We start from the raw sequence: 12,420 nt of genomic DNA, 5'->3' as shown, positions 1-12,420 counted from the left end.
AGTGGTTAATTTAAAGCCATTTAGTAAGTTAGCAGTAATAACAAAAAACAAGTTCTTGACTTTCAATCCTATAATAAATATAAATTTCAGAACAAAAAGTCTCTGGGAGAAAGTATACTTGAAAAGCTATAGAGAAGGAGACCTGTGAGACCTGCTGAATCAGAAATTCTCCACTAGATAGGGCCCAAGGATATGTGTTTTTTAAAAACCTCCTCAAAAAATGTTGATTTCTTACCTTTTTTTTTTCTGTATTATAATTTTGAATTTCATTGGGTTGTCATAAGAATAAATAAGATTATACAAAGAAAGGAATTAGATTAGTGCTGGCATACAGTTACTACTCAATAAATATTAGCTATAACTATATTTTTGGTATTATTACCATAACAAACTCTCTAGTTGAAGTGCGCTTGAACTGTGTATTAAAGCAAGCAAAAACTTTGAAGTAGAGAAAAGGTTTGTAAGCAGTCATTTACATTATGTTGTGGAAGAAACCAATGGCATTGATATATAATGAAAGAAATCTTATATGATTACAAGCAAACTTTAATTTTTCTACAAGTATCTTTCATCCCTTCCACATTCTTCCTCCTTTTTAAGAACCACTTTTCTAAAGCATTTATAGCAATAGAGATACTGCATTTTCCACCAAAAAAAGTGCACCCTTAACTCGCTTTACTAAGATTATCAAGATGGGACTGTGAAAAGTGGCCTAAAGTCTTTTTACAATCTTGGCAGATGATCATCACATCAGTCACCCTCTTCTGCAGCATTGTGATAGCCGGCATATCACTCATGTGTCTGAACCGCACCACCCACGCAGGACGCTATGAGGGTTTCAACCAGTCTCAGAACCGCAAAGCGACAGAGTCGGGAAACACTGCTTTTGAGGAGAGTCCAGTGCCAATAAACGAACCCGAACCTTTTACAAGTGCTATGCCAGAAACAAGTATGATCCTTAAATATAAAGAACTCTTACATGGCTGTAAAGCTTGTGTCCTAAATATTTTAAGAGAACTTCCTTGAATTATCTTGAATGTCCCAGGTTATTTGTCAAATGAGGAACTCGAATGATAGTTGATAATAGAAAGAGTTTGGTTAATGGTGTAAGTCAGGAGTTCGCAAGCTACAGTCTACAGGCCAAATCTGGTCCACCACCTGTTTTTGTATGGCCTCAGAGCTAAGAATAGTTTGTGCATTTTTAAAGGGTTGAAAAAAAAATTTATGACACTTGAAAGTTATATGAAATTTAAATTGGAATATTGCCACGTTCATTCATTTATGTATCGTCTAGGGCTGCTTTCATGCTATATTGGTAGAGTTGAGTCACTGAACAGAGACTTAGTGGCCTGCAAAATATTTATCATCTGGCCATTTTTAGAAAATGTTTAGCAATCCTTGACATAAGTGAAAATATGATCCTAACTAGTGACTTCGTTAATAAATGTTAACAATTGTTAAAGGGTTTGCTTCAATTCATGAACTGAAATTAGCAAAAGAGTATGCATTTTGGATTCACTGGAACATGTGGAGATTTCATAGACATAAAATATTATAAATATTTTTGACATATGACATAAAATAACTTCCTATTATATTAGGAAGTATAAATGATAGCACATGTTTAGAGAGTTTGTGGAGTAGAGGGATGACTAATCTCAAAACTATTGGTTGTAAATACCAATTAGTAAAGGATAGGAAGAAAGTAAGCGAAAGGGAGAAAAGACAAAAAAGACATTTTAACTATCTTTATGTTAAAAGTAAAAAAAAAGTCCCACAAATCTTATCATCTTACGTTGCCTTCCTTCTTCCTCTCTCCCTACCTCTGTCCTGAACTAGAAGATATAACACAGTGGTTAAAAACAGAGATCTGAAGCCAGACTGCCTGGGTTCACATCCTGACTCCACAATCTACTACTGTTTGATCTTGGACAAGCTCCCTGTGCCTCGATTTCCATATCTGATGCTGATAATTCCTACTTCATAGGACTGCTGAGTCCTACTACATAGGGCTGTAGTTTGCCAACTCCTGACTAACACCATTGACCCTGCTTCAGTAAGGCCTCCTTTAACTCATTTTATTGATGGTGGTCACTAATTTCTGTTAGATCCTTTGTGATTATATCATCAGAATTTCATTCGTTTGAGCCCTCTTGAACATTTTTCTTTTTAAAACAGAAGTTCAAGGATGACATTTATGTTTTCACTAAAATTTTAAAAGCTGCTTTCCCTAAATCTACAGTACTTTTCTGATCATGCCCAGTATCCTCTCCTTCTCATTTTCTTTGTGGACTCTTCCAGTTATCTTATAAACCCATCTACTATTTGTTTTCAGGCAGGGCTTGAAGACCACCACTTCCAGCTGGCTCTTTGTGTCTATCTCTCCCACAGGCTATGAAAAGCCTGAGAACATCTATGCAGAGCCCTAAACTAAGTGTCCTAAGTCTAGAGAGTTTTGTTGCTATCTCTTTTCCTGTCTTTTAAAAATAGCAAATAATCTCCACCATAGCTGTTCTTTAAATGCTACATCATCATCTCCAGTAGGAAAACTAGCTTACATCTTTACTATAAATGAAGGGAGAGCCAGAAGACAGCTATCACTTACCTTCTCAGGACACCTTCTGCAATGTTTATATTTCCCTCTCCTCTTATCTCGTTTTTATAATTGTTTTTTAAATTATCTGTGTAACCTACTAGACTGTAAGTGCTAACACTGACTTGCCTATCATTATAGCCTCAGCACCTAGCATAGTATCAGGCTTACTGTAAGTGTTCAGTAGTATTTGTTAAATGGATGGATGGATAGATGGATGGATGGATAAGATACGCCATGATTTCTTGAAGCTGTCCTAGAAAGTGCCCTGGCAAAGTACTTGTTTATTTGCTTATTCACCCAAGTTCCAAGAGAAAAGGTTTTTTAAACCTATCAGGTTATTTTCCTTCCCTAAATCCTGCTCTCTTCTGCTTTGTTATTAATATTAACACATTGCACCTTAGATGTCCAGCCTGGCCTCCCCAAATCTCAGTACTACAAAATAGTTCACTCACCTCTGCCCCTTGCTACGCATTTGTTAGAGAACCATGGTTTCACATGTTACAGTGTAGAATGATGTTTGAAAGGAAAACTAACCCATTTTAATATGAGATCAAATGTTTGGCTAATACAAAGAAGGCTAATGTGCTACTTATAGTTCTTTCTTATGTTTGAAGGAAAAAACTGCTATAGCACTTTTCATGGTGGCCATAATCTCGTATGTGTATGTCATTGGAGTGTGCTGGCTTTATATCTGTTTTCTTAATAATGTTATCTTAGCTGATTTAAACCTTTAAATTTCTGAAGATAAGAGGACTGGGCCAGATGATCTTTGTATTTTCTATTATTCTGTGGTTCTGTTTTAACCTTGAGATAGCATCATTACCTTAAATTTAGAAAGACATTTGCAATAGCTTATTATAGATTGCCATTTTCATTCTTTTGAAATCTTTTTTTATTTGTTTTTAAGAACACTACTGAAGAATTAAAGTACATTATCAATGAAAGATTCAGCCTAGGAATTATTTTTTTTCTAGCGTATTAAATTTTAATGCAATCTATTACTGAAGTTATTATTCTATTATAATCCACATCAAAGAATGCCATGAATATATGTGAGATATGTTTTAAAGGATACTGCATGCAGTTCTCTGACTATATTAGAGGAAAAATTACAGCTCTGTAGCAGATGTCTCAGTGTGACTTCTGTAAACTGATATACCTATAAGTCAGCAAGAGATTTTCAGCAGTATATATATGAAAAGAAAAAAGAATATAATTGTTTTTACTGCGTCTTCTGAACTAGTAGGAGACACATTCTTGAAAAAAAGTGAGTTTTGAGCTAAACTTAAAGGAGGAAAGAGTTTGGATGAATTAACCAGAGAGGTAAGTCCCTCTCAGACTAGGCCTAGAGACCCAGATAAGCATGGAATTTGTGGAGGACACTAAAGAACTCTTCTGAAAGAAGGGACAGGCCTTTGCTGAATAGTGGGAGTGGTTGATAGGGAGAGAGGGGCCAAGTCCTAGAGAGCTTTCAAATTCAGGCCAAGGAATTTGAATTAACTACCCTAAGTAATAGAGCATTAGGTGTGTTTTTGATGAAATAAGTTGTTTTTTAGGAAAGTGTTGAAATACTTAGTTCCTAAAGCACAGTGGAAACTAAGAAAACAGCACAGATAAAAACATTTTTCCTTGTCGAACATAATCAGGAAACAATATATAAAGGAGCTGATCTTCTGTCTGCCACTCTTTAATTGTAAACTTTTCTGTATAGGCACATTTGATACTTTTTGATAAATAATATGTGACAACATTTCCATTGAGGCTGCATGGGAGCTGTGTGTGTATATGTTGATTTGTTTGTTTGGGTTTTTGTTTGGGGTGTTTTGGGGGAGTGTCCTGTTTGGCATCTCTTGAAGTTGTCCATTTCTGTTGTATTTGGGTTCTGTCCTCACGTTAATTAACCTTTATAGGTTGCTGCTCCTGCTCCCTGGGAAATGGTGAATTACACTGCTCATCTACAGAGCCAGTAGCAAACATAAGCGCTAGTGGGCCTGTGACTCCTTCATTTGAGAAAAGTAAGTACCTCCTAGCTATGAGGATGGGCCTAAGAAACAAAAGAAGTTTTCTTATCCTAATGCCTTAAAAGAACTCTATGTAGAATTTCTATAAAAGCTATATTGTTTGAGAAAATGCATTCTCAAATAAGTTGGGGGAAAGTGCTGATAGGATAATAATCATGCATTGATAGAATACTCATTTTTTAAAAAGAAAGATCTTATAATGTAGTAATAGGTAGTATTACACATGCACAAACACACACACACACACACACACACACACACACACACACACAAATCAATTTTTCCAATAAATTTAACCCAAGTGATAACTCCAAGAACTTTGTCCTAAGCATCATTATTTTGGGGCCTTTTTTCTTGTTTTAGAAGCTGAGACTTTCCCCCCACTCCTTCCTCTAAGACCAAGACTAATTAATTAGTGCTTAATTACATTTTGAATCTATATGCTTAAAATATACCCTTTCTTGTAAAATAAGAAAAATCTTTAAAAGTAATAATCTTTTGGCATACAGATTAAGAGACTGAATCACATTTGTGGTCTGAATTTCAAATTATTTAAAATAATTATTGAGAACATGTGTGAAGTTACAATGCACTTTTTAGTCAATTATGCTTATTTGTAATCAAACTAGAAAGGGAAACCACAAAAAGTCCTGTTTATGATGAAGCATACGTTAACTGTATTGTTACCAAAGGCATTATGTTTTTATATAACAAATGTGAGGATTATGAGAAATAACATGCAAATCACTTAGCACAGCAGGTGATATATGAAGTAAATGTTCACTAAACATAGTAACAGTAGTAGTTATTATTCAGGCAGGGTTTATATTTGGCTGCTATTTGCTGGCTTTTAAATAGTAGAATTTTAAATAGTAGAATTTTGTAAAAAATGTTTTACCCTGCTTTTGATGTCATATAGCTGAGATGGGAAAACAAAAGTTTCTTGGGAAAGGCCCCTCTCTGTTTTAGGCCAGAGAAGAGTCATGCCTGTGATTTTGATTTGGTTCCTTATAGGAAGAGAATAAAGTATATAATGATATTTTTTATTCCTTAAACATCTTTCTTAAGGCAAATTTTAAACTCCTTAGTGAAAGGCTAGTGCTACGTAGTAGTTTGTATTACAATGAGCCAAAATAGGGTATTCGTAACCAATATGTATAGTTATCGCAGATGAAACTTGAAGTATTAATTTAACTTTAAAAAAAAGCACATGAATATTACATTGCCGAATAGCAGGGAGCTCTTGCATCCTACTCATATTTTTTCAGATAAGAACACCCTACAAGTAGAACTCCCCTAAAACAACATGAAGGAGTCTTCCTCTGATTTCATCTAAAATAATATACTGAAGCTGAGCTGAATGTGCATACGTGGTGGTTTGCTTAGGAAGTCATTATGAATTTAAAATGCATTCAAATAAAAAGCTCTGATTACAAATTGTCGTGCTTACTGTTTTATAGATGATCACTGTGTGAGTTGCTGTAACTCCCAGAGCTGCAAATTAGCCCAGGAAGAAGAACAGTATCTACAGAGTGGAGACCAGCAACTGACTCGACACGTGTTACTCTGTTTACTTCTCATTATTGGCCTGTTTGCTGTAAATGTTCCTTCTGATTTTGTTTTGGGGCCATTTCTTTAAATTTTTGGCAAAGGTTATATTCAGGCATCTGGGAGAAACTTAGTTACTACTTCCCAGGGGGGTGGTGGCTAGGCCATCTGATTCCTAATCTCGAGCTAAATGTTTTTGGGGGAAAAGAAGAATGAATAATCCGTATTACTCTATTACCTAAATGCCCCCAATAGCTTATTTTGCTTAGAATCACTTACTCATTCTATGCCGTTAACCTAGAATTTGATAAAACCAGGTATCTACATGATGTGCGCGGGGCCACTTTTTCTTAACATATTTTTTGACTGACCTCAGCAGATAAATGCCTACGTGGCCTCTCAAAAGATATTTCTCAGATAAATAAACTTTAAAAATGATTTTTAATTATGAAAATAACATAACCACTTTGGACAATAGATACAAAATAGCAAAAAGAGGAAAAAATATCCATCACACTACTGCGTTCTATTTTTTAATACATTTTTCATGGTTCTAATCATATATAGAGATGATATCCAGCTTTGTCATTTATGTCAAGCATTTTCGTGGTGTTACATAATTGTTCATAATTGTTACTTTAAATGGCTCCTCAATAAACCATCGAGGAGATACATTATAATTTATTCAACCACTTCCTTATGGATTGTTCCTAGCTTTTTGTAATGCTCTAATAAACATCTCCATGCAGTATACTTCCTTCCAATAGATTCTCAAAGTTGAAAAACCTGGATCAAAGAGTATAAATATTTCTATGCTTTTTGATACATTTTACTAAATTGTTTTCCAAAGTAGTACAGATTTGTAAAGTGCTCTCACCAACACTGAATATTACAAATTTTTTAATTTGATAACTTTATAAGCTAAACATAGCACTTTATTTTTTAAATGCATTTCTTTTTAAAAATTACTAAGTTTTTTAAAAATTGCTTTTATGTCCTCTTTTTTGAATTGCAAGTTATTATCATTTAATTCTTTGAGACATTTCAAGTGTAACTTGCCTAGAGGTAGGAAATGGACGATATGACCTATGAAGAAACTCTCTTCCCCTATTCATACTTGTATAGTTATTACACAGAATGATATCAGCCAGCACCATTTTAACTGCTGTTTAAGAACAAAAATCAAAAAGTAAGAAATGCTGCCAAGAATTGCTACTTAGTGATGTGATTGTTTTCATTGTGCAGAACTAATTTTAAAATCAGTCCTGTCTTAGGTTAGTCGGCAGTCCTGATATATTATGTAATCTTCTGTATTATGGCTCATGTCTTCTTGCTTCAAATCTGATCAGAATAGATGCTGTTTGAGTGACATCTGTCAAGAGGAGAGGTAGAAACCTCTTGTTCTAAAGACAAAGCCTCTATATTCTCTTGGTGTTTTTCTCTTTAGTCTTTTTCTCCCTAATTATTAAGTAGGTAAGTTATTGTTCTGTGTTCTGGATAGAAAGAAATGATTAGCTTGTTTCATTTAAAATACTATTTTCCCCTTCCTTTATAGAATCTTTCCAGTTGTTTATGGTGGCTATTCAACCAAGAGCCTGGAAGACTGTATGTCGAGTTACAGTTTTTCTGTGCTGTGTTTAATTTTGGCCAGGTATTTATTTAGTGAGAACTTTGAGAGGTTTTTGTGTGCCTGGATGGGCTGATTGGAGGGGGGTGCGGATGTTGTTTTCTTTTAAATCAAAAGGGTTAGTTTGTTTGCCAGCTGCTGGTATGTGTGACAGCTGACAGCTGCCGCCTGTCTCCTAGTAGAGATGAATTATTATATTGGTTAAAGTCATCAGAATGCACACAGAATGTTGCAGTCAGAATTACCAAATAGTTCTTTGCTTTGGTTTTGAGATAAAGAATGATAATTAAAAAAAAAAAAAATAACGATAATTTAAGCAGGGACAAGATGTTCTAAGTTCTTTTTAAACTTAGTTGTCTAAATAAGTCACTTTGGGAAAATGACTTACCTTTTCTGAGCATTTAGTTTAGCCACTTAAATTGGTGTACATCATTTCATTTACATTTTGATATTTCTCGAGCAATATGGACTTAAAGCTTTTCTGAAAATTATAAATCAGTGTGTAAGTAAATTTTTGCCAGATATAATAGTTACCATTCCTTGAGAGGCTACTTAACTGTATGCCAACCATTGTTAAGCATTTCACATTAATTATCTCATTTAAGTATCACAATACCCACAAAGTAGACATTACCATCCCCAATTTAAAAATTAGAAACCAAAATTCCATGAAGAACTTATATGATAGGTGCTGTTGTCTTTGTTTATGTCACTATTAAAATAGATAATTAAGGATAAGTGACATTTTAAATATTGGGAAAATATTTTTTATGTGCAAATTTCAAAATTTAATTCTGTATTCAATCCCCTACTTTAATTAGAGAATATTAGTCCCCAGATTATCAGGCTGAAAACAGTAATGTTTGGAAATTACTGGCTTGGCCTGTTAAATCTTAAAATAAGTGGCCATATGAGTTAATTAACATTTATCAGTAGCTGTTTTTCCGTAACATTAGTTCTTTGAAATATTTCGAATTTGTTTTGCCATTTTTGTGGGAGCAAAAACGGCCATACCTAGGTAGACAAGTGACCTCAATCAGTTTAGTACAGACATAAGCGTCCCAAGGACTACTTGATGCCTGCCTCACTTTGGGATACTGTTTAAGATTTGATTTTGTACTCAAGAACTATAAAATGCTGGGTTGAAAAAGCATAGTCTCTCTCAGCATTTTGCATATTTACAGCCCAGTCTAAGCTGAGCCATCCCCGGACTGGCACTGAGAAAGCTTCAAACAGAAGCTAATGCCAGGGATGTTGCATTTGAAATGCGGCCCCCACAGCTTATGGTTCAAGTGCTTTGAAGGAGGGAGAAAGTTGCAATCCCACCCCTCCCCACCCCTACATCCCATTTTCCTCTTGGGGAGGTATTGAGGTTTTGTAGTCAGATCACTCCCTTTTGGTTGTTTATAGTTTGGGGGTGAAGAAAGGTAGGCCCTTCATATAATAGACTGCTTTCTCCATCCCACCTCCCACCAACCCGCACTTAGCTCCTTGTCCCACTGTGCCTGACGTATGGCAGTTTCCAACCTCCTGTCTCCCCAAGCAGTCCTCATCATCCTGATCTGTGGCTGATATCTGCTGCCTAATCACCCCCATATCCTTCATGCCCTTTCCCTTAGCAGTAGTCAGTTTCATTTCACATAAATGTTGTTTAGTTGCTGCATTACATTCAGAATCTACAGCACTTTTAAATTATATAATTTCTGAAGTTTTAACAAAGGTAATAAGGAAATACATAAGCATATATTTTATTTTTAAAAAGGGAAAAACAAAGAAATATAGCCTCTAAGCGTTTTCATTTTCTTCAGTAAGCTAGCATGTACATGGTGTCATTCAGTACTGGTTTATATCACACATCATAATTAGGAGGACAGATAATTGGGAAAATGCAGCCAAGTATTATACCTGCCTCAAGGCACTGAACTTTAGAGGGCTCGCCTAGTGTGTTCCATTTAAAATGTTGCTCTAATCACTATAGGTTTGCTTCCCAAGCACTAAATTTAGTGGTCTCCATAATTTCTGTCTTAAAATTTTATTGTTGTATTCATAAAACATAGTCTTTTTTTTCTTCCATAGGGATTTATTTCTTTTGGCATCTTTGGATTGGATAAACATTTAATCATCCTACCTTTCAAAAGAAGGTAAATTTATTTGAAATAAATCTGTATCTGTAAAGGTAATGACAAAGCCATCCTGTTAAGATACTGATATATTTAAACCTTTAGTAACTAATTGCTGGGAGGCCACAGAAGGGTACACTAAACACCACAGAAAGGTTTATCTGTTGATTCACATATTCGTTGTAACTAATTGCAGAGAAAATATTAGAAGAACTGTTATTAATTTAACATTGTAATTTGCATTTTAATAAGAATTGATGGTGCTGGCTTCTATCTATACCATTAACTACATAAAGTAAAATGAAACTTGAAAATGCATTTAGAAATGGAAGTAATAGGTGGTGTGCTCCTAAAGGTCTATATTTGATTGTCTTTCTCCTTTAATAACAGGATTTCTCTATCAAACTGACAATTTATTTAAAAAAATCTAAAGTTTTCTTCTTTCTAAATTTTTGGGTTTTTATTAGCTTAGAGAAGTTTCTTTGAATTCAGATCAGGAATTTCTTTATAAAAAATAATAAAGTAGTAATACTCTATCTTAGGGGAAGGAAGAAGAGGTGGGGGAGACAAATCTTTGTACTTCATTTGATTTCAAAGTCAAAATTAGTACAAGCTAGAAGTGCTATTGGAATTTCTCCTGTAACTAAGTGCCCAGTAAATGGTAACTGTTCTTTCTTCTCATTCTCCATTTTCATCATCATTAACATCATCAGCATTATTAAGATGTAGTTGTTAGGGTCATAATCCTTTCATGGGGGAGGAAAAGCATAATAGGAAAGTCACTGGACATAGTTACCAGCTTCACAATCATCAGTTAAAATATTCAACAGATTTATTGTCTGGGCTGGTAGAAACTCCAGATCCCAGTATGTATCTTTTGGGTACTGAAATTGGAAAATGATTAAATAATTGATTTGCATTTCAAAACAATAGAGTGTAGATTATGGAATTTCATTTATGGTAGAAACTGAAATGGGTCAAACATTCCTAGAGGGTATTTTATAAAATGTTAAAGTCCCCACCCAACTCCACCTCGCCCCCCAGCCCCAGTCTGCTCTGAATAACAAACAGAATGCAGGCTAAGTATGTTTCTGCTTCAGACACTATTGACGTCTGTGTGTTGTAGATGACAGCTTTGGTAAATGACAGCTCTGGAACAGCCATGTTGATGCAGTAATAAGCAGGAAGGGTTCTCTCTCAGTGCTTTTCTTTTCTTAAAAACAGCCTCCTTAAATTTTGGTTTTCAGACTTGAACTCCTATGGAACAATAAAGAAAGAGCAGAAAACGAGGATTCTCCTGTTCCTGAGGAAATAAAAACGACCTGTCAACAATTTATCCATTATCACCGTGACCTCTGTATCCGAAACATAGTTAAAGAAAGAAAGTAAGTATATGTTCCAGTTGATTATATTTTAGATGATTAATATTTGTTTGTAACAGGTAAGTACTGTAGTTGTAGCTCCACGATTATTCTTTTTAATAACACATATACATGTAAAAGTTAAAATAGCTATGGGTCAGTTTATAGTTTAAGAAACAGCATATATAAGAGCCATTATCACTTTGATTTTTATATTTTTAAATGTCATATAACTCCTGATTTCCGTATAAAATATGAAAACTTTAGTTTTAATAAAATGTAGTAGAATATTAATATTCAATTGTTGTTGGCCATTAGTGTCTCACAAAACTTTGAGATACATTGGATTTAGAAGTGATTTTACATTCCCCATCTCCTAGTGGTATGTTATTTCATATTACTAATGATATTGTTAAGAAAATGAAGTAAAACTTCTGTCTCTTGATTAATTCTGCTGCTTTTTTTCACCTCATGTTGTAATCTTCAGTCTGTGACATTTATTTTTTGAATCCTCAAGGTATGGAGTATGCAGCAGGAAATCAAAAAGCAAACGAAGCAGTGCCAATATTTTTGGTTGGCATGAAAGAGAAAAAAAAAGAACCAAATACTTTTATGTCTATAACTAAAAATCTTTAAATTTATGAAAATTACCATTTAGGATGATTTATTTACAGATATTATACCACTTTATTTCATTATAACCAGAAAGTAGCCTGGTATAGCTAGTGGAAAGGAGACTCACTGAATAGGGACTAATATTAGAACTCAGCTCCTGGATCTGCTACTTATTAGCTGTGTGACATTGGACAAGTTCAATTCTCCAAACCTTAGTTTTCTTCTTTAAAACATCTGGTTCTCCAAACCTTAGTTTTCCTCTTTAAAATATCTTGTTCGAATTAGATGACAAAATCTATATGAGGGGCCTCGCCCAGTTTCTGGAAATGGTTGACTATGAAGAAAAGTTAGTTTCCCTCCCTTAAAAGGACAAATGCAATTGTTTCAAAGAATCATTTATGGATAGTTTCAACAATTTAAAACTGCTTTTTAAAATTAAAAAAGAGAACTCCGTGTTGGCCCCACCAGGCCCCCTGTGATTGCCGACTGTCAGGAAGCAGAGCCCTTGCCATTTGCAGGGCTGCCGGGCTGC

At 34.6% G+C, this 12,420-nt stretch overlaps 2 protein-coding genes across 7 annotated transcripts in view; one reads left to right on the top strand and one right to left on the bottom strand.

Moving 5' to 3' along the window:
* The window catches only part of GPR155 (G protein-coupled receptor 155), a 38,189-nt gene that overhangs the window by 21,830 nt on the left and 3,939 nt on the right, over positions 1-12,420 (top strand). For 5 of the 6 annotated variants that reach the window (XM_006921213.3, XM_006921212.3, XM_015596580.2 and 2 more), the window contains 6 exons: positions 739-949; positions 4,507-4,611; positions 6,078-6,214; positions 7,721-7,816; positions 9,869-9,933; positions 11,160-11,297. In XM_006921213.3, coding sequence (XP_006921275.1) covers positions 739-949; positions 4,507-4,611; positions 6,078-6,214; positions 7,721-7,816; positions 9,869-9,933; positions 11,160-11,297 — 752 coding nt within the window. The remainder of the gene's footprint in view (positions 1-738; positions 950-4,506; positions 4,612-6,077; positions 6,215-7,720; positions 7,817-9,868; positions 9,934-11,159; positions 11,298-12,420) is intronic. The other variant, XM_025039221.1, reaches the window with a different exon arrangement.
* SCRN3 (secernin 3) overlaps positions 10,727-12,420 on the bottom strand; it is a 35,808-nt gene continuing 34,114 nt past the window's right edge. The window contains exon 8 of the mRNA XM_025039223.1: positions 10,727-11,169. Coding sequence (XP_024894991.1) covers positions 11,110-11,169 — 60 coding nt within the window. The 3' untranslated portion in view covers positions 10,727-11,109. The remainder of the gene's footprint in view (positions 11,170-12,420) is intronic.

Source organism: Pteropus alecto, unplaced genomic scaffold (assembly GCF_000325575.1).
Source record: "Pteropus alecto unplaced genomic scaffold, ASM32557v1 scaffold3, whole genome shotgun sequence".
NCBI lineage: Eukaryota > Metazoa > Chordata > Mammalia > Chiroptera > Pteropodidae > Pteropus > Pteropus alecto.
This window is presented reverse-complemented; position numbering and strand designations above follow the sequence as displayed.